The sequence below is a fragment of the Mustela nivalis genome (assembly GCF_964662115.1).
Source record: "Mustela nivalis genome assembly, chromosome: 17".
In the NCBI taxonomy this organism is placed as follows: Eukaryota; Metazoa; Chordata; class Mammalia; order Carnivora; family Mustelidae; genus Mustela; species Mustela nivalis.
In genome coordinates this window covers 48332000-48354004 of record NC_139036.1, presented here as the reverse complement: position 1 = coordinate 48354004, position 22005 = coordinate 48332000, and the positions used below count along the sequence as shown (strand labels likewise).

The 22005-nt window shown below is 41.6% G+C and overlaps 1 protein-coding gene across 1 annotated transcript in view; it reads left to right on the top strand.

The window, feature by feature from the left end:
* SMURF2 (SMAD specific E3 ubiquitin protein ligase 2) overlaps positions 1–19779 on the top strand; it is a 121028-nt gene extending 101249 nt beyond the window's left edge. Inside the window, exons 11-19 of the mRNA XM_082706668.1 lie at positions 1153–1348; positions 2623–2726; positions 4869–4983; positions 7098–7276; positions 8089–8226; positions 11930–12050; positions 14450–14651; positions 16000–16075; positions 16383–19779. Coding sequence (XP_082562794.1) covers positions 1153–1348; positions 2623–2726; positions 4869–4983; positions 7098–7276; positions 8089–8226; positions 11930–12050; positions 14450–14651; positions 16000–16075; positions 16383–16482 — 1231 coding nt within the window. The 3' untranslated portion in view covers positions 16483–19779. The remainder of the gene's footprint in view (positions 1–1152; positions 1349–2622; positions 2727–4868; positions 4984–7097; positions 7277–8088; positions 8227–11929; positions 12051–14449; positions 14652–15999; positions 16076–16382) is intronic.
* Positions 19780–22005: the final 2226 nt, after the last annotated feature.

Genomic DNA, 22005 nt, shown 5'->3' with positions numbered 1-22005 from the left:
CCTGTCAGGCTTCACCTGTATTAGTTTCCTAGGGCTGCCGTAACAAAGTGGCACATACAGGTGGTTTAAAACACAGAAATTCATCGAAGGGGCACTGGGGTGGCTCAGTTATTAAGCGACTGCCTTTGGCTCAGGTCCTGAGTCCAGGATCCTGGCGTTGAGCCCCGTGTGTCGGGCTCCCTGCTCAGCGGGAAGCCTGCTTCTCCCTCTCCCACTCTCCCTGCTTGTGTTCCTTCTCTTGCTGTCTCTCTCTCTGTCAAATAGATAAAATCTAAAACTCAAAATCAAAATGATTCCGTTTTCTGCATGGCATCAGTAGTGAATTACTGGGTTTTTTACTTCCTGATAGTTTATTGGAATTAAGTAGTTCATTATATCATCAGGTTCTTTTAAAAAAATTCTTAGGTGTAACCTACAATATTTTTGCTGGGAGAATAAAAATATTTGTAGGCAATGTGCCCTTTTAAAGTATTACATTTCTGCTGTGCTTGGGAGATTACTGTCATGTATTTTGTGGCAAACCATGTGTGTACACGTGTAGAAGTCACTTTAGCACAACAATGGGAATGTATTTAATGCCACTGACTATATTAGAAAAACGTTAAAATGGTAAATTTTATGTGTTGTATATTTTATCACAATAAAAAGAAAAGTAGTCATTTTCTAAGACATGTAGACATGTTTGTAGTGTGTTCATTTCTCTGTGCCAGTAGCTTCCACGTGACCTTCCACATTCTTGTGGTCTAGACGTAGCGCAGAGAGGAAAAGGGGCTCCTGCCAAACCACTGGCTCAAGCTCTTTCTTCCAGAGAGACAGACTCTAGATAACGGGCACAGGGATTTTGGCGTATGCCTGAGTTTTAAAATGCGTGATGGTCAGCTATGCAGAAGAAAATGGAGAATGGTATTTAAGAAATTTATTTTCAGCAGCTGTATAAAGCTGAATGAAAACTCTGTTCAATTTTATAATTTCGTGTGGATTCTGAGAAATAAACTTTGGAGGTAGTTTATCGTCATCAAAAATGTCAAGCCATGAATATCACAAGTCCTGAAAATTATGTAGGTAGACTTACTTTCTAGTATGATGCTCTTTTTAAAATGTATAATTGCAATCTCTTTTATTTAAAATAGCAGCATTTCTGTTTACTTTTAGTCGGCAGAACCAGTTGAAAGACCAGCAGCAGCAGCAGGTGGTATCGTTATGCCCCGATGATGCGGAGTGTCTGACAGTCCCACGGTACAAGCGAGACCTGGTTCAGAAACTAAAAATTTTGCGGCAGGAACTTTCCCAACAACAACCTCAAGCTGGTCATTGCCGCATTGAGGTTTCCAGGGAAGAGATTTTTGAGGTAAATTTACAAGCCTTAAAATAGAGAAAAATTAAATTTCAGTGTTTGCTATTTTCTAAGAATACTTTCTGAAATTCCTATCTCGAATGGGAGAGTTTTAATTAAGTTCTTTCTTAATTGTGGAGAATAAAGGCAATAATATCAGAGGCTTAATCTAGAAGGTAAACATTTAAATAGGATAAAATTATTTATTTTACTTATTTGACAGAGATCACAAGTAGGCAGAGAGGCAGACAGAGAGAGAGTGGGAAGCAGACTCACCACAGCGCAGAGAGCCTGATGTGCGCCTCAATCCCAGGACCCTGGGATCATGACCTGAGCAGAAGGCAGAGGCTTTAACCCACTGAGCCACCTAGGCGCCCCTCCTTTTTTTTTTTTTTTTAAAAGTAAACTTTATACCCGGAGTGGGGCTTGACCTCACAACCCCAAGATCAAGGTACACATGCTCCATTGCCAGCCAGGTGCCCCTGCCCTGTTACTGAGTTTTAAAAGGCCACAAATATTATCCATCCCTTAGTTTCTAATTCTTCCAAAGGATGAGTGACTCTAAAGTCCAAAAGCCATTTTGTTTAATTCTTTTTGAACTACTTCCTTAATTTATTGAAAATCTTCCTTCCTCGTATATTTTTATTTTTGGACTTTATAGCCCTGCTATCACTTTCAAAGTTCTTCTGTAATAAGTGGCAGAGGTCCAAGGCAGGGTTTTCCCACTCATTGGAAGATTCATGGGTTTGATGTTTGGGGATTTGATAACCTTTTTCCTAAAGGATCAACTTTTCTTCTCTCAGGACAGTTCTAACCTTGTTTTTAAGTCAGTTTTATATTTTAAAATAATATGTAGATGCTGGTTTAATGACAATCAAATAAATGATTACTTATATTCTTTGGAACTTTCTTTTTCTCATCTTTCTGTTGGTGCCTGTGACCTAGAATTAGGTCAACCAACTTTTAAAAATTTGGTACTTTTATCAAATTCATAATGTGAGTTGTGTAGTCATTGCTGTGGTTCATAGAACTTAAATACGGAGTTTTGTACTTAGGTTGTTAATATAGCATTTATCAAATGAATTAATTTCAGTAGTATTTAACTATATCCATCTTGCTCTTATAAGTTCCATGAAGTTTCAAACACTTCGAGTTTATCCATTGATTTGATTGTTGAACAAATTTAATCTTATTTCAATAAATGTATGTTTTGTAGGTAAAATGCAAGGGAGAGTTTAAATAACAAGTTTAAAGCACCTAGTAACAATAGTGTGTTAATTTTTTTTCAGGAATCCTATCGGCAGGTCATGAAAATGAGACCCAAAGATCTGTGGAAGCGATTAATGATAAAATTTCGTGGAGAAGAAGGCCTTGACTATGGAGGGGTTGCCAGGTAAAGACTTGCTCATGAGTAAAGGACGTATGGTTTATAAGTTTAAGATACTTCCTCTGGTGAATCTTCTCACTGATATTTATTTTCTAGCGTAACATTCCCTAATTTTTGCAATACAGTGGATTTCCTAATAGATGTGTTCGTGATGAGGTTGGAGCAGGACTGCCACCACAGAGTAACTGAGAGCTCCCTGTGGATTAGCCAGCCCAGCGAGACTGCCTCTGAAAACTAGCTGCACCCCTACATGGGCAGTGGTGGGCCCCACGGGCCCCGCATGCTCTCCATCTCTCTCCTTCAGTATGTGTTATTCCCTCTGCTTTACATTGTTAGGAACGGTCTGGAGATTTTAATGACATATATTCTAAACTGAGTGCTGTTTTCCTTTGCTCCCGTTGCCATGCTTTTTAACCTTGTTAAAGTAACGTCTGTGTGTGCATGTAAGTAGGGAAGCGCGGGTGTACATAGGTGTGTATTTCAAGTAGTCTTTTAAAATGTTTCAGTATAGAAGCTCTTTAGTTTGGAATCTTAGAATTCATCACATGTACATCATACTTAGGGCTTGAGAGTTTCTGTGGAATTCTTAGAATTTGCTCATAACTAGATTTGAATGCTTCTTGGGAAGACCTGTTAATTACCTGTTGATGGAATCTAAATGCTGTAATTATATGTATAGTCAAGAAACTAGTCAGTTTTTGTTATTTATTTCTTAACCTCGCTATTGTCAGGGTTTGGGCAGACTAAATGCTATGTGGCAATGAAATGCTTTTTCTGCTCTTTATTGCATAGTGAAACGCCAGAGTAGCTGGGTCTGCTTAGATGTGTATTCAAAGTACTTGGTAAAACAAAACAAATATTTCGATTTTCTTTAAAATAATGCATAAGAAAGCATAGAAGACATGTCAGGTGAGCTTGTTAAGTGTGTTGGCACATTGTTTATGTGGAAACCTTCCTAAAAATCTCGAGTTTTTCTAGTATTACACAAATGGTAGTGATTTGATTTAGACTAAATCACTTACAGAACTTTGAAACATTTTTAACTACTTGTCAGTAGTGTTTCACTGCATTTCCTAAAAACATCATTCAATCTTTTTTTTTAAGGTTTTATTTGTTTATTGGAAAGAGAGACAGTGAACAAGAGCATGAGCGGGGGAGGGGCAGAGGGAGAAGCAGGGAGCTCGATGTGATGCCAGGGCTCGATCCCAGGATGCTGGGATCATGACCTGAGCCGAAGGCAGATGCTTAACCAATTGAGCCACCCAGGGGCCCCTCAGTCTGTTTAATCCATAATATTGGAACATACATAGGTATCTTTCCTAGTGAAAGAATGACAAGAATTGAGACTATAACTACATCTCTTTAAGTCCTAGACTTAAAGATAAGTAATAAGTTACCTTTCATACTTTGAAAAACAAAGAATTTGTTAAGTTTCTGGTGATAGTACTACTTATTATGTGGTTTTTAAAACACTGATGTACACTTGAAACCAATTACTCTGAAACCTCCCCCAAATGCAGGCTTGCTCTTGTGTTCCTACCTATACCGAATGCCTTGCTGTTCCTGATCACTTCATACTCGATTATGATATATTTTAAGGTTTACACAAAAGATGATGAAATGGGATAATTTCCTTACTAAACAACATCAACGACAAAACAGAACCTTGTCCAAAAGTGAGAGTAAATCACTGCTATACTGTTGATCAGTATAAACCAGTATAAATGGGCCATGATAGGAATGGACCAGAATAGTATAGACCACACGGATGTTTTGGGGGAAAAAATCTTCCCTTCATTTTATGTTTATCCTGGATTAGAATCTTACTTAGTAATTAAGTAGGTAACAGGCCACTGGGCTGCAGCATCTAATGAGTCATTGGCACTTCGGGATATTACTTTATACTCTTTGGTGCTGAGATGTCATAAAATTGCCATAAACAGAGTGAGATGTGACTTCAGTGTAACAAAACAAGAGTTTATTTGTTTTTTTGCGGCATGGTAGAGTTTTCCAGTGTCATTTTATAGAAAGTTAGTGCTGCTTTATTTTCCTTTATTTAAAAAAATTCCTTGCTGAAATAATTAAGAGCATATCTTAATAAAAATATTCATTAACAAAAAAATTCCTGTACCCTATCTTGCTTTCTAGGGAGTGGTTGTATCTCTTGTCCCATGAAATGTTGAATCCGTACTACGGCCTCTTCCAGTATTCAAGAGATGATATCTATACATTGCAGATCAATCCTGATTCTGCGGTTAATCCGGTAAGGTTGGTGGTTCTGAAGAGGTGAATTAACTTGGGACTTGTAATGCTTTTTATTTGAAATGTCAATGTAGTTTAGGATCACTGTCCCTGTTCGAGTCAGAATCTACCTAGCAAGTCCTCCTTTAGAAAATCAAGGAAATCGGTATGAATAGATGCAGTAATCTGTGCTCCAGGATGCGCACTGCATCACTTAAAGGAGCCCTGATTGGAAACAACATCATTGTCCATAAGCGAGGGATTGGATAAATTATGATATGAAGCAAATTTATGTTCATGGTTAAGAGTTTAGTTTCCGGAATTAGATAGACATGAGATCATATATCCTGGTCCTGTTACTTACTGGCTTTATGATTAAGCCTCAATTTTATCATTGTTAATAATAAGCATAATTTGAACCTCAGAAGGACTGTGACAATTAAGTGGGGCCCTGCTCAGTAAGTATTAAGCATAGTGATGTACATTGTTAACCCTACTGTGCATTATTAAGCACTCAACAAAAGCTAGTATCTGTTACTAATCGGTTTTTATATTATGTCTGTTAGCTTTCCATACAAGGGCATACTGTATAGACACTAAAATGACACTGTGGGATAGTAGTTAATGATGGATAAAGTGTTCATGATACATTAAGTGAAAAGAAAGTTACAAAATAAGTTGATGCAATTTTGGTAAATACATATATATGTAAACATTGAGAGACTCTACGGTTTAATACTGACAGAGGTTATCTCTAGGTGTTATATTATGGGTGATTTTTTGTTTTGCTTGTCTATTTTTAAATATTTTCCTTTTAAAAAACTTTCTTTTAAGATAAAAGAGAGAGGTTTAAAGATGAGCTTAAAGATTACTTATTAACTAGAGAAGAAAGAAAATTTTATTTTTATTTTATTTTATTTTATTTTTAAGATTTTATTTATTTATTTGACAGAGAGAGATCACAAGTAGGTAGAGAGGCAGGCAGAGAGAAAGAGAGGGAAGCAGGCTCCCTGCTGAGCAGAGAGCCCGATATGGGACTCGATCCCAGGACCCTGAGATCATGACCTGAGCCGAAGGTAGCGGCTTAACCCACTGAGCCACCCAGGCGCCCCAAAGAAAGAAAATCTTAAATGCCAATAACAGTTTGTCATGAAAGACCAAATATACCCAAACATGGTAGAAATGATAGGTTCATTGCAGAGAAGTTTTATAAAGGGAAGATTTTTAGGTGAAGGCTCTGCTTGGGGAGTCCATTTCTGCCATTGTATTAATAATAGCTTGTGTTTGCTGAATGTTTACTGTGCGCCTGTCCAGTGCCATGAGCTTCATCGTCCCATCTGGCTCCTCGCAGAGTACTGTTAGGACCCCCATCTTTCCACATGTGGAAAATGAATCCTATAGGAGTGAAGTAATTTGCCCAAATGTGCATGGCTAGTAACTGGCAGAATTAGGGCTCTGGTCCAAGTTAGACATGAAATCTGTGCTCTTTAATCTGTGGTGTTCTGAAGTTCAGATGCTGGTTAGGTCAAGGAAATAGGGAGGTGTAGTATTGAAAGCTTTTTTTTTCTGTGACCAGAGTCAGGATTGTAAAGGCTCAGCAGGCGTAGGATCTGTGAGTGGTTTCACGGAGCTACAGTGGAGTGACGTTTGGACTTAATTTCTTTCTTTCTTTCTTTTCTTTTTTTTTTTTTTTTTTTAAGATTTTATTTATTTGACAGACAGAGATCACAAGCAGGCAGAGAGGCAGGCAGAGAGAGAGGGGGAAGCAGGCTCCCCGCCAAATAGAGAGCCTGATGCGGGGCTTGGTCCCAGGACTCTGAGATCATGATCTCGAACCTACTGAGCCACCCAGGCGCCCCTGAACTTAATTTCTAAAGATAATTTTACAAAGTGACTTTACCCTGGGAGAAGCTTGTCTCTGGTGTAATATTTTAGCAATGGTGAGAATTTTGAACGTGCCCTATAGAAACTCTCCCTACTGATTATTGACCTTTGATACGATGGCCTTTTCCACTTACATAAATTGTAGAGTATAAATTGACAGTTATAAAAAAGATGGCTCTTGCCTAATTTTTATTAAAAATTCCCTGTATAGTATCTGACCTGAGTACTTATATAAACTTTTCTCAATTTCAGGAACATTTATCATATTTCCACTTTGTTGGACGGATAATGGGAATGGCGGTGTTTCATGGACATTATATTGACGGTGGTTTCACGTTGCCTTTTTATAAGCAGTTGCTCGGGAAGTCAATTACTTTGGATGACATGGAATTAGTTGATCCAGATCTTCATAACAGTTTGGTGTGGATCCTGTACGTATTGAGTCTTGTATCTATTCATTATAGTTAGAATCTGAGCCTTAAAAACAGTGCATGTTTCAAAACGGAAGTACTTTTTCCAAAAACTAATGCACAGAGACTATTGAGAGAGATTATCTAAGTGTTAGGACCACATAAAACTTTCGCTCTTTCTGCTGCTTTCCCGTATATTTCAGATTCCTGAAAGTTAGTACTACTACTTTAAAAAGGAAAAGAAAAAAATCTAGTTTATTCTTTTTTTAAAAGTACCACATGTAGTGATTTCCTCAGCATGGTATTAGTGCTATTCCAATCCTGCATGTGTGAGAACAGCAAATTCCTGCCGAAGTAGTGATTGTAGAAACCACATTTTGGAAAGGGTAGCTGTAAGAATCAGTTCTATTTTGTCAGTGGTTGTTTGTTTATGAATATACATAGGCCATACTTATTTTTACCAAATACACAAGTAGCTTTCTCTTGGGACACTCAGGCGTTTGGTTGCGTGGGGGTTACATTCAAATAGAGCGTCTTACCTAAAAGCCAAACGTAATTGAAGTTTTTCCTTGTGTAAAGCCCAGGTTTGGCCAGGGGGCTTTGTCATTACTCAGAAAGTGTAATGTTTTCTGTGTTTATGAAGGTGAAAGCTCTTTGACCTTTCTGCCCGAGAACTAGGAGGTACGGTGGCATAAGGACTAGCAACAGGAATCTGATCTTACATTTGTCGTGTCACAGAACTCTTAGTTTTATCTGTCTTACCAGTTAAGATATCTGTAGGATCCGTATTTTAGATTTTCCAGTTAAATATCTTTCTCTCTTTTCCTTTCTAGTGAGAATGATATCACCGGTGTTTTGGACCATACTTTCTGTGTCGAACATAATGCATATGGTGAGATCATTCAGCATGAACTTAAACCGAACGGCAAGAGTATCCCTGTTACTGAAGAAAATAAAAAAGAATATGTTAGGTAAATTCCTCTATGTTCTCACGCCTGAGAATTGTTTCAAGGCTCTAGAATGGCTGTACAGCAACCAAACACTGAAGTATTTAGGTCTTGTCACTTATTGCTACAAAATAGGCTTCTGCAGAATTGAGTGGCTTTAAAAACCACCACCATTTTATTTTTTCTCACAATTCTGTGAGTCAGTAACTCAGATGGAGAACAGCAGGGAGACATTCGGCCCTGCACATGGTGTCAACGGGGACTGGCGCCAGGATGGCCTCTTACTCAGTGAGGGTGGCTCACATGGCCGGGGACTGGCTAGATGGCCCCTGGGTCACCATTTGGGGTCCAGTTCTCACTGTTGGTTGGGCTCCCTGGTTATCCCCAGACGGTATCCGGGGCCTGTCAGAATTCTCCCCACAGCCATTCTCTTCCCAGCATAGCTGGACTTCCTGTGGGGCAGCTGGTTTCCCAGAGCACACACGCAGAGGTTGTCAGACCTTCTGAAGGCCTAACTAAGCCTAGAACTGGCCAGATCACCTCTGTTGTGTTCTTTCTGTTAAAGTGAGTCCCAAGCCAGCCCAGGCTCAGTGTGGACGAGGGGTTGCACGGAGGCACGGATAGCAGGACACCAGGCGCATGGGGCTGGTCACAGCGCCACAGCTATATCCGTACAGGCCGTGGCTGCACTCTGACCAGCACCTGCCCCATCTATGAGCAGGCACGTCTGTGAGCACTAGAAAATGTTCTTCAGATTTTCTGTCATCCCCTGATGATTGAGGAATTTAGAAGTATCAGGTTAGATCATTTGGCCTATGGTAACTAAAGTTCTTTTAAATGGTAGTCAAAAGTAGGCATTTGAACTTGACCACATGGACATAGAAATGTACACGCTGTACTTCTTGGTGTAGATATGTCCCTAAGTCTTACTGGCTTAAACTGTCCTGGCTGACAAGTGAGGCCCATCGTTCTCACAGACTGTTCGCAGGCGTGAGCACTGGAATAGCTTTTTTGGAAAGCAGTTTGATAATGGCTATCAAAATGAAAATGCATGTGCCTTTCAACTAGCAGCTCTGTTTTGAAGAATCTATTCTGTGGAAACACATGTAGTTAAAGAAATACAAATATGGATGTTCAGTTAGATACTATTTGTAAAATCAGCTGAAAACTGATGAAATGTTTTTAGAGAACGATTTATATACATACATTCAACAGAATATTATATGGATGTTTTAAAAGAAAGTTGTCAGAGTTAAAAAAAAAGTTTTAGGGGCACCAGGCTGGCTCAGTTGGAAGAACATGTGATTCTTGATCTCAAGATCATGAGTTTGAGACCCACATTGGGTATGGAGATTACTAAAAAAAATTAACAAGTAAAAAAAAAATTTTTTTTTAAGGCAAGTTTTAGGGACACCTGGGTGGCTCAGTTGGTTAAGCGCTTGCCTTGGGCTTAGGTCATGATCCCAGGGTCCTGGATTCGAGTCTCCATTGGACTTTGTTCACTGGGGAGCCTGCTCCCTCTCTCTCTGCTTGCCTCTCTTTCTTTCTCTCTCTGTCAAATAATAAAAATCTTTTTTAAAAAGGCAAGTTTTAGGAATTATATGGGAACAAAGTCGATGTTGTTTTATAATTATTTGAAAGATGTCCAGGAAGTCTGCGTACCAAGTAAAGTGTTAGGCTGGGATGAGGCAGTGCTGGTGCTGGGCCTGGAAGTAGCCAGGGAGGAGCGAATTAGTAGAATGGACCGTCTAGCATGGCCTCCTCACTTCCTAGACCCCACTTGCCAGGACTCAGTCATGTGTTCAGGACATAGTCATATCTCCTAGTGGATACAGTTTTGACAGAAAAAAGTTACAGAGGGGCTCCTGGGTGGCTCAGTTGGTTAGGCAGCTGCCTTCAGCTCAGGTCATGATCCCAGGCTCCCTGCTGAGGGAGCCTGCTTCTCTCTGTCCCTCTGCTGCTTCCCCTGCTTGTGCTCTCTCTCTCTCTCTGGCCGTCTCTCTTTCTCAAATAAATAAAATCTTTTTATTTTATTTATTTATCAGAGAGAGAGAGGGGGAGAGAGCGAGCACAGGCGGACAGAATGGCAGGCAGAGGCAGAGGGAGAAGCAGGCTCCCTGCTGAGCAAGGAGCCCGATGTGGGACTCGATCCCAGTCCTGGGATCATGACCTAAGCCAAAGGCAGCTGCCTAACCAACTGAGCCACCCAGGCGTCCCTCAAATAAATAAAATCTTTTAAAAAGTTACAGAGGAAAAACTTTTGCAAAGACGTACAATTTTGCTGTCCTCTTAAACGAGCAAACAAAAATGAGTTTTGCCAAAGGATCTGATGTTAAGTAACTTCTCAGAGTAGAGATTGGTTTCCCATGTTTGGAAGAGGAAGTACTGGCATATTTGGAAGATGAATAGTTCTGAGATTTTTGAGATGGAGAAGTTTTCCCAAGTAGATAGATTTATTTTTAAAGGCAATTCAGTTATAAGTCCAAGTCAAAAATATAAGTAAAGCTACACATTGGATGTAGTTTGGTGTACTTTTTGTTGGTAAAATTACGTCTTTCAGGTTTGGGTTTTTTTTTTTTTAAGATTTTATTTATTATTTATTTATTTAAAAAAATTTTTTTAAAGGATTTTATTTATTTATTTATTTGACAGAGAGATCACAAGTAGGCAGAGAGAGGGGGAAGCAGGCTTCCCACTGAGCAGAGAGCCCGATGTGGGGCTCGATCCCAGGACGCTGAGACCATAACCTGAGCCGAAGGCAGAGGTCTAACCAACTGAGCCATCCAGACGCCCCAAAATTTTATTTATTTGACAGAGATCACCAGTAGGCAGAGAGTCAGGCAGAGGGAGGTGGGAAGCAGGCTCCCCACTGAGCAGAGAGCCCAATGTGAGGCTCGATTCCAGGACCCTGAGATCATGACCTGAACCGAAGGCAGAGGCTTAACCCACTGAGCCACCTAGGTGCCCCCCTCCAGGTTTTTTTTTAAGGCCTCCAGGAAACAATGAGTATTTAATAAAAAGGTGTTTACTATTGGCTTTTCCTGTTCTCATTCTGGATTTGAAGAGCCTCTTTATATTATTATATTATACTATTATACTTTGAAGTGAAATCAGAAAAGTAGTCTGTTTTGGCTGAATGGGCTCTTTTTTTATGGTTGTTGGCATGCATGCTAGAAGTTCAGAAAGAAGTTTCATCTAGATTTTAGCTTCAGACCCACCGGATCCCCGGCTGTCTTCCAGTTTACTGAGAGTTCCTCTGATTTGCTGAGTTGCTTCATTCTTACTGCTTTTATTAGTGGAAGCTCACCACTTTTTAATTTCCAGTGAACCATCTCACAGCTCAGGGTACAGCACCCTTAAGGATCTGAGATTCTTTCAGACTATGGACTAAATTCTTTTTTAGGATTTTATTTATTTGAGAGGGAGAACAGGGGGTGGTTGGAGATGGGCAGGGGAGGAGGGAGAGGAAGAGGAAAAGAAGCCCAAGCAGACTCTCTCCTGAGTGCAGAGCCTGACTCGGGGCTTCGTCTCATGACCCTGAGATCATGACCTGAGCTGAAACCAAGAGTCGGATCCTTAACCCACTGAGCCACCCAGGTGCCCCAGACTGTAGACTTAGTTCTTAATGCTAGGTGCCAGGAAGTGTAATGATCTGAAGTAGAGATTCACAGCACTTACCAAATCTGAATATATTTGATCATATGAAACCCCTGCCCGATGTTTACAGGCTATATGTGAACTGGAGATTTTTACGAGGCATTGAGGCTCAATTCCTGGCTCTGCAGAAGGGATTTAATGAAGTAATTCCCCAGCATCTGCTGAAGACATTTGATGAGAAGGAGCTAGAGGTCAGTGTATTACTGTCGTGACATCATTTAGTGTCCTGAGGAAAGGTTGGGAATTTTCTGTTAACTACGTTTTAGAGGAAAGTCACATTGTTGGTGCTTTTGAAGTTTTATGGTGCAGAGCTCCGAGAATTCTTATTCACAGGAAAATTCTTTCCTGCTTTGGAAAAGCCTTTTGTGCTTTGGAATTTCTATAAGTAAGCCGTCTCTCTTACATTGTGAATGCTCTTTACTTATTTTTCCATATCACCCTTTCTGCTTTTCAACAGATTTCATGTCTTATGTGTACATTCTTCTGTGTGTACATGTTGTTTTCTATTCCCTAATTAAGTAGTTATTGATTTAATTAAATTTTATTACTTGTTTCCACCTTATTGAAATTTATTGGAATTAGAAGCCTAGCTTCAATTGGATTTCCACTGAGCTTTGCAAGAAGGCATTCGATAGACAAGATCACAGAGAAATAATTACAACACTTAGGATAAACTGTATCTAAACATCTTTCCTCTCTTTGGAAATATTCATTACTAACAGAACCAGTAATAAATAGTCAACCATTTTTTTTTGTTATTGTTTTCCTTTAAAGCTGGTTGTTAAAGCACCTTTAGTCTGGTTTTATAATTAAGACCTTTAAATAAATACATCCGAATTTCCACTGAGCTACTTTGAAAAAACAATGAAGTTTTATTCTACTAGAGGCCCCAAATTTAATTAGTGGCTAAGAATAGCATAAATAATTGAAAGCTACAAATAAATGTAAAACATTTTATTCATTAACATCAGTTACCTTTCTTTTTTTAAAAAAATATTTATTGGGGCATCTGGGTGGCTCAGTCAGTTGAGTGTCTGCCTTCTGCTCAGGTCATGATCTTGGGGTCCTGGGATGGAGTCCTGCAGCGGGTTCCCGGCATGGGAGGGAGTCTGCCTGTCCCTCTCCCACTGCCCCTTCCATTACCCTGCTTGTGCTCACTTGCTCGCTCTCTCAGATGAATAAATAAAATCTTTTAAAAAAATTATTTAAGTGGTCTCTCCTCCCAGCGTCGGGCTTGAACTCACAACCCCAGGACTGAGAGTCGTGCGCTCTTCACCTGAGCCAGCCAGATGCCCCTGCAGTGTCCTTCCTAACTAAATCTGTTAACAGACCTGTTCGTGAATCTAAACAGACTGCTTCCACTCGGTACCATCCCCCATTCCTTTTGTGATTCAACTGTTCAGTAGGGCAGTGGCTGGAGGAAGTGGTCAGGAGACGGAAGAATACACAGGAGGAATGGCAGTAACGCTGAAAGACAGTGCGTGTTCCTCTGTTCATAAAATGAGTGAGGAATTTGGCCCTGGGATTACCACTCCTCTGACGAAAAGAATTGCGGAGATATCTTTTGTGTTAATAATACTTCTGTGATCCTGTTTGGATAACCACTTTCCTGTTCAGTGTGGCTGTGATTTAGTAATCTCTCCAGAACCTGTTGAAGCTTTGGGGGAGATTTTATTCAGTAGGGTTAGTTTTATTTTACATAGTTTCTATTGGTAATGAAATTGAACTTTTGATGAAAAAAGGCATAATTTATTTTAGAGTTCTGTGGGATTAATAGAGCTCATTATCAAACGTGGGATTTGTAGGCTGCACTGTCTATACACTACACACGGTTATAATGCACTGTTGGAAACACTTCATTGAGACAAGTCAGTCTTGGAGCCCAAGGAGATGCAGTAATAGTATCCGAGTGATTTTGATGGGGCTCATCTGTGCAGGCTGTGCGGCCGGGTGTCCAGCCGAGCACGCTGTCCTGTATTTCGTGCTTTGCTAGAACTTAAAGATCATCAAACAGATTGCTCTTGCTTGTTCCGCCCTCATTTCTTGAGTCGTGAGCGGCATGGGGCTCGCCCAGGACGGAGTGAGGTAGATGTTACTGAGGTATCACAGCAGGGGAGACTGCTGGCTGCTCAAGGTGGACCGAGTTGCCCAAATCCCAAAGCTAGGAAGTGTTGAAACCCAGCATGACGCAGGTATTACGGAAGGCACATACAGGCTGTATTTACTCTGTTTGCCGTCCATTCAACAAGATTCAGCATTCTCCTATGAAAACATGGAACTTCCTTTTCTCTCTGAAGCTCACATTCACCACAGTGGTGGGTCTCAGACCCCGGCTGGGTAGGTAGGGAGCCTGCGGTATGCAGGTCCAGGGAGCCTTTGAAATACGAACCCCCGCTCTCAGCCCAGACTCACAGAATCAGAATCTCTGAACACAGGACCTGATAGTTTGTGTGTTTTGAAAAAGCTTTCTAGATCTTTGATTAAGAACCATCATAAGAGAGCCAACACTACAAATCTAAAGCTCCGTTTAAGGGGTTTTTGGCTTAACGGGGATTTCCATTGGCTCATTATTTGTGCGATATTTTAACAGCTCATTATTTGTGGACTTGGAAAGATAGACGTTAATGACTGGAAGGTAAACACCCGGTTAAAACACTGCACACCAGACAGCAATGTCGTCAAGTGGTTCTGGAAGGCTGTGGAGTTTTTTGATGAAGAGCGAAGAGCACGGTTACTTCAGTTTGTGACAGGCTCATCTCGAGTGCCTCTGCAGGGCTTCAAAGCTTTACAAGGTAGAGCACGGGGTCCGGCCTCTGGGGGGGAGGTGGGGGGCACGTCAGTATCTGGTTGGGCTTCATTCTGTTTCTGTGGGTAACTCCGTAATTTGATACCTTCGTCTCCTTCCTTTCCTTTGTTCCCCTCCCGAGTGCCTTTTCCACTGGGGTTCAGGTCACTGCGACCACAGTGATCACTGGGATCCTGGGCTCATGGGGAGTGTGGCACGCGGGAGGCCGTGGGCGCCGCTCTGCCTTTTCTGGTCCCCTTGCTTTTAGCCTGGGGCGCGCCTTCTGCCGGGGAAGCACGGCTGCTTCCACTTTCCCGTCACAGCCGGCCCGACTGCACCCACTCAGGACACCTCCTCACTCTACTTTTTTATTCTTTTTTTTTTTTTTTTAAGATTTTATTTATTTATTTGACAGAGATCACAAGCGGGCAGAGAGGTGCACAGAGAGAGAGGTGGAAGCAGGCTCCCCGCTGAGCAGAGAGCCTGATGCGGGGCTCGATCCCAGGACCCTGGGATCATGACCCGAGCTGAAGGCAGAGGCCTTAACCCACTGAGTCACCCAGGCGCCCCCTTTTTTACTCTTTTAATAGAAAGAGGCAGCACGAGTTTGTGGAAGCCGTTTCTTGGTCCTGTCCGAGCACGTTCCTTACTGCGCAGCGTCAGACCATTTGCTAACAAACCTCTTCCATTTTCACGACTTGTTTCTGTGGCATCACTGTCCAGTTTGGGGATGGGTTGGTGTCACCACTAAGGACTGTGGCACTCCCTGGGTGGCAGTTGCTTTCTTTCCCACTGAAGCTCTTCCCGCGTGGAGCCGCTGCCGCGACAGGGGGGCGTCCCCGGGAGCGCATATTTTGCGCCATGCTTACAGTCCCTATTTGGGGCCCTCACCAGACTCCCCAGATGCACACACTTGGACAGAGCATCTTGTGGTTGCTGAGATTTATTCCATTGAAACGGCTAATCTTTTGCTGTCAGCCAATTTTGAGGCATGAAACCTAAATTTGCATTTAGGTGGTTATCTTTTTGAATGTGTGTATATATTTGATCTTGGATTAGTCCATTTACTTCTCATACTTCTGGCACTTTTTGGGGGGGGGTAGAAGATAGAAGTTGGCAAAGAATTTCAATCCTGGAATTTTGCTCAAATTGGAATGCTAGCGTATTAAGGAATCCAGTATTATCTAAGGTCAATTCCAGTTTTCAAAACGCAGATTCTTTTCCTTCTGCCCTTGGCAGCTTGTAGTGAAGTCAGCAGTATTCCCATCCTTAGGCCCCGCGGTTTGCATACCAGATTTATTCTGAGATTTCAGAGACTAACACAGTCACGTGACCCACACTGACTTCCTCGGCAGGTGCTGCGGGCCCACGACTCTTCACCATTCACCAGATCGATGCCTGCACCAACAACCTGCCCAAAGCCCACACTTGGTGAGTTGTTTTTGGGGGCCTCCCCCCTCATTGCAGGTCCCTGGATGTTAGTTTTAAACTGATTTGCTGTTCTTAGTACTGAAAGGACCTCTAAAAGGAATAAGCAACTTTTGAGTGATTTAAGATTATTCAGAAATTGGTAGGAAAGCCTGAAAGTGGCAGCCTCAGCTTTAGAGAAATACAACTTTTAATTTTCTGTGTGTTGTGAGAAGCAATGTGCCTGAATTCATACAATACTGTGCTTGCTAGGCTAGGCCTGGTGACTTTCTCTCAACGAACTGTGTCCATCTGATTTGCTTCTCTACAGCTTCAATCGAATAGACATTCCGCCCTATGAGAGCTATGAAAAGTTATATGAAAAGCTGCTAACAGCCATCGAAGAAACATGTGGGTTTGCTGTGGAATGACAGACTTCAAGGATCTCCCCAGGACTCTATTTATACCCCGACCGCCAGCCTCCTTTCAGCGAAGTTTCGCAGAATGCGGAAATACAGGACCCCGCCCCCCCTTAAAATTTTTTTAGGACACTGTGAGGGGAAAGGACAATTTTGAAATTCCTTTTCAAGGAAAAAAAAAAAAAAAGGTCTTTATGCTTTGCCATAAGGCCACACTCAGCTGCTATTTAAAATTAATATCTTGAACCTAAAGAATGCTGACTTTTCCTACATTTCCAGAGTTAGGCAGTATTCTACACTTAAAGACTACTACTATTTTTATAAAAGGTAATCTATTCAAATCGCTCCACAGATTTCAAGTCTCTCAAACATCAAGACAACTTCAGCAGTCGGTACACACATCACATTTCATTTTGATTGAATACATGATTTTGAATAGCTCCTGTACTTGCTCTTTGTAAAAATAAATAAATAAAATTATTTTGAATTATTCTACCTTTGTAAACAATTGGCTAAAGGAATCATTATCTTTAAAAAAAATTAAGCCATTTACACATTTAATTACATTTTTCTATAGCAAAGCATTATATTTTAAAAGCATTATATGTTTCAACCTAGCTTGAGTGAATCTTTTATATATTTTTCAAGTACTAACTTTCTGGAATACAGCCACATTGTTTTGGTTGTCAGATTCCTAATGCAACCATTTAGTCTAAACTAGCTTATTGGATATAGTAAGATGCATTCAGGGGCTCCTTGTTTTTAAGAAACTTTAAAAAAAAATCCCAATTTTTTATCTTGAATGAATATGATCAGGTATTTTGGATTTACTTTTCATCTTAAATGGAAATACTGCATTTTTATAGCTCCTCGGATAGTGTAGATGGGATGGGGTTTTCATTCTTCTGCTGGGTCAGCTTATCTTTAATATATAGACTATTTCTGTAAACCAAAGTCTCCTATGACAAGTGTACCTAATTTATGTTTTAATTACGGTCTAAGTTTCTATCAAGTAAAACCATCCAGAACCTTTGTTAAGCTGCTCAGGAGCTAAAATTATGAGAAAGGAAACATTTTATTCAGCCAGTTTAGAAAATCCTGCTTTTACCTAATAAAATGAAGGTGGGGGTTGGGAGGAGGAGGGCGCGGGGTAGGATTACTGAAGAAATCGTGATTCTGAATCTCTGGTATAAATTACTTCAGAAGTGAAGAATTCATTTTGGAGGTATGGGCAGCTCAGTTCCCTTGGTGCTGATCAGCATCTGATTTTGGAATATCCAGATTTGGTTTTCAAGGTGTGTGGCATGTTACATAGTCCAGAAGGCAACCGAAATTCTGGAGTAAGGGATCGAAAAACTCTGTGAACTCATGGATGGATTTTGAAATTAAACTATCAGAAATCTGCATCTAGATATATCTATATCTATATATATATATATATATATCCCCCCCTACTTACACTGATGAGAATCTGGAAGGGCAAGTTTGGATGATCTAGCTCTGTTGAAATTTTGCAGCTTAATTATCAAGTAAATGGGCCCTTGGTCTCCTTTTGTTTGGTGGATTGGTTTTCAGTCTGTGTTCATGAGCCAAGGTGTTCCTCAGAGATGCCTCAGAAGTAATGGTCTAAGAGAGGAGGGGCAGAGAGGGAGAGGAAAGGCCTAGTGGGTATTTGAACCGCAGCCTCCAACTGCCGCCCCCCACCCCCTTTACCGGAGCAGCTCCCAGTTTCTCTCTTCTGGGTATCGGAATTCCAAGCAAGCTGTCACGGCGTGAGAGGTTGGGGGAGGGGATATAGAAGTGGTGGAGATTTTGCTGTTTAAAAAAAAAAAAAAAAGTCGAGAACTACTTGTGTAATTTTCTAAATGTTTGAATTTATTCCATTCAGCCCCATTGGACTGCTGCTTGCAAGCTGGTCCTAGTCCTGCCGTGCAGTGGTAACGTGCTTCCGCTGACCCTTTCCTTCGCAGACACTTTGTGTTCTCCTGCTGCATTCTTAGCAGTACCTAAGAACATCCTGAAATGTACAGAAGAGGTTTCTAAACTATTCGGTATCAGCTTTCACGGTAGTACCTTACTGGTTGCAGATCCATCTCTTTTATATCATTTAAAGCACTAGTGCAATGTAATCGTGCCTACTCCTAGAATCTTCCAAAAAGTAAGGACATGATGAACACTTTAGCGAAGTCCTAACTGACGGCTGCAGTAGTAAATGCTACTATCCTAACGTATAGTAAAGCAGGCTAACACCATCGCTTTTGAGTGCCTTTTTAACTTTATAATGATGACTTAATAGAGCTTTAAAAGAAATCTACCCTAACAGTCTGTGGTATCACCAACATGATCTAGAAAGACATGATTTAGATTTCATTTTCAAAATTATGTTCCCTGATGACTTCCAAACAGGTGCTAAGAAGCAAGCAAAACCCCCACCGTGTCGTTGAATCTGGGACTCGCACCTCATGTGTAATGTGAATATTTATTTCCACACGTCCCTCTTAGCCGGCTTCTTTCTCATCCCTCCCTCTAGTCGCGTTATTTCAGACACGTGATGTCACGTTGCCATACAGCGCCTCGCCATCCCGAATGCTTAGTTACGAACAGTGGTTATTTGTAGCGCTCACATGCAGTACGGAGGTGAGTTCTGTTCCGGAGGGTCTAATTTCTGGGTGTAAAGAGTTTTTAAACAGTGCTGTGTATAGTGTACATTTTGTTTTGCACATAGTTTGTTGCCCTGAATGGGCTTTATTTTTACTTTTTTTTTTCCCAATTGTTAGCATTTACGGTTCAGAGCACAAAAATTCCTTCAGTACAATGTAATTTGCTTTGTTTCTCAACACTAAGTCCGCTTTGAACCTCTAGGCGTCGAGCTGGTGGCACTGTTGGGAGTCAGAGACAATTCCAGTCCTCGGTGGTTTGCCAGCGCCGCGCCCCCCGCGTCAGCGTTGAAGGGGCAGCGCGGGGCGGGCGGGCGCTGCGTGGGGCCTGACGGTCTCCCGTTCGGGTGATGATTGTACCAAATGCTGAGTTGTTTTCTTTCTAGATGTAATTAGTTCACTTCATGTAATATTCTTCTTTCTCCCAAACTGACTTTAAAAACAAAGTTTTATCATTTTCATTGTATTTGTATTTATTACAGAGTGTTTTAGCTTTGATATTCTTTGTATTTTCACTCAGTTGTTACATGAGCTTTATCAATAACATCTGTATAAATGGTTTTTAAAAATTAACTATGTATGTGCCCATGCCGCAGTTGAGCAATAAAATGAATGCTGTTTGCACTGTCACAGCATCAAAGTTTTTAAAGAATATTGAGTTTCTAATGAATTAATTGTTTTAAGAAAACGTCATGACTGGCTTTATTGAGAGTGACGGCAGGTGAGCCATCAGGCGAGAAGTTTCCGAAGATTCCCGCGCCTGCCAGGGGTCGTCTTCGTCCCACTGCAGAGCCCTGGAGCGCTCCAGGAGCCCCCCGGCCCCCAGCAGAGCAGGTTGGTTGGCTGCTGGGGGCTGCTGGGAGGCCTGTGGGGCGGGATGGCGGGGGGCTGCTCCGGTGACCCGAGCAGTGGGGGGTCCCTCCTCTGCTACCTGCTGTCGAGCCATAAAATCCTCAGAAGGAGAACCCCCGTTAGATTTTTCCAAGAAACCAAGACTTCAGGGTCCATGATTCACAGCTCTGTAAATGATGGTGGACAAAAGTGCAGCTAAATACAGGTAGCGATGTTGCTTCATCCAGAGCACAGCCCGTGTCAGTCTGTCCCGCTGCACAGGCCGCGCAGAATGTCGCGGACCGCAGGGAGGAGGGAGCAGCGGAGTGAAGCCAGGGAATGTTTTTTAGAGCCTTTTGAAACATTTTTTTTTTTAAAGATTTTATTTATTTATTTGACAGAGATCACAAGTAGACAAGAGAGGCAGGCAGAGAGAGAGAGAGGGAAGCAGGCTCCCTGCTCAGCAGAGAGCCCGATGCGGGCCTCAATCCCAGGACCCTGAGATCATGACCTGAGCCAAAGCAGCGGCTTAACCCACTGAGCCACCCAGGTGCCCTTTTGAAACATTTTTTGCTTGGTCTCACGTTGCTGTGTTTACTAAAATTTGTAGTGTTAGTACATTATGGATTTTAGTACTTTTATAATTTATTAAGTACCAGAAGTTTTGATTTGATATGTTGTTTTTCTGCTGTGTGGCTGCCTGAAAGGTCTGGCTCTTTGTTCTAATGTAGATTAACTTGGTACCTGCCGCGCTCATTTGTACTGTGTGTCCCAGACCTTACAGTTAGGATAACACAACAGAGCAGGAGACTTGTTAACAGGATGGAGAGAATTATACAGGAAAAAGGCTTATACATTCCTACATTAACACTCAGCAAACCCGACAAGCCAGATTTTAATTTTTTTTTTTAAGTTTTTTATTTATTTTTTTAAACAGATTAGAGTGAGAGGCGAGCCTGGAAGGGAGGGGGCAGAGGGATAGGAATAAAGAATCCCGAGCAGACTCCATGCTGAGTGTGGAGCCCAGTGGAGCCTTGATCTCATGATCCTGAGATCACACAAGAGCCAGATGCTTAACCGACTGTGCCACCCAGGCACCCAGAGGTTTTTTGTTTTTAAGTAATCTGTACACCCAGCATCGGGCTTGAACTTAAAATTCTGAGATTGAGAGTCACATGCTCTTCTGAGCCTGCCAGGTGCCCTAAGTTTATATCTTTATTTTTATTTTTTTTTAGTAATTTTTTAAAAAAGATTTTATTTATTCATTTGACAGAGAGAGATCACAAGCAAGCAGAGAGGCAGGTAGAGAGAGAGGAAGGGAAGCAGGCTCCCTGCTGAGCAGAGAGCCCTATGCGGGACCCGATCCCAGGCCCCTGAGATCATGACCTGAGCCGAAGGCAGCGGCTTAACCCACTGAGCCACCCAGGTGCCCCCCGACAAGCCAGATTTTAACCCACTGAGCCACACAGGCACCCCGAAGCCAGATTTTAAAAGTTCCGTCTTATTAGGTCTTTACCCTATGACTTTTGTTCATTCAGCAGATACCTGCTGTGCTCCTACTGTGTGTCAGGCTCTGTACTAGGGGAGGGGATAGTTGCTAGGGATATGGCTTCTTCCTCGTGCTTGTGTTCATTATACAGTGGCTGCATTTCCAAGGTGATGATTTTCTAGTGGTGAGGGTAAGGATCTGAAGCACTCAACTCTCGCTGATTAGCCTACTTCTGTGGATATTTGGGCTGTGACTTACCTAGGTTAACAATTGGTCTATGAGTTGTAAACCCCACTTCTGTCTCCCTTGAAGGGTTTTGTAAGTGAAGAAAGTGGGAGGCAGTTCATCGGGTGGGTGAGGGACCCTTCCAGGATATTTCCCCTTATAATATTCTGACTTTTAGTACAGGAGAAGATGGAAACGCACATCAGACTCAACCCTTCAGACCACTCACTTCTCCCAGACATGATGCTGGCATGGCAAGGAGGGAGAGAACTATCGAGACCAAAGGGCAAAGTTTTTTTTTTTTAAAATTGAGGTATAGCTGACATAATCCCT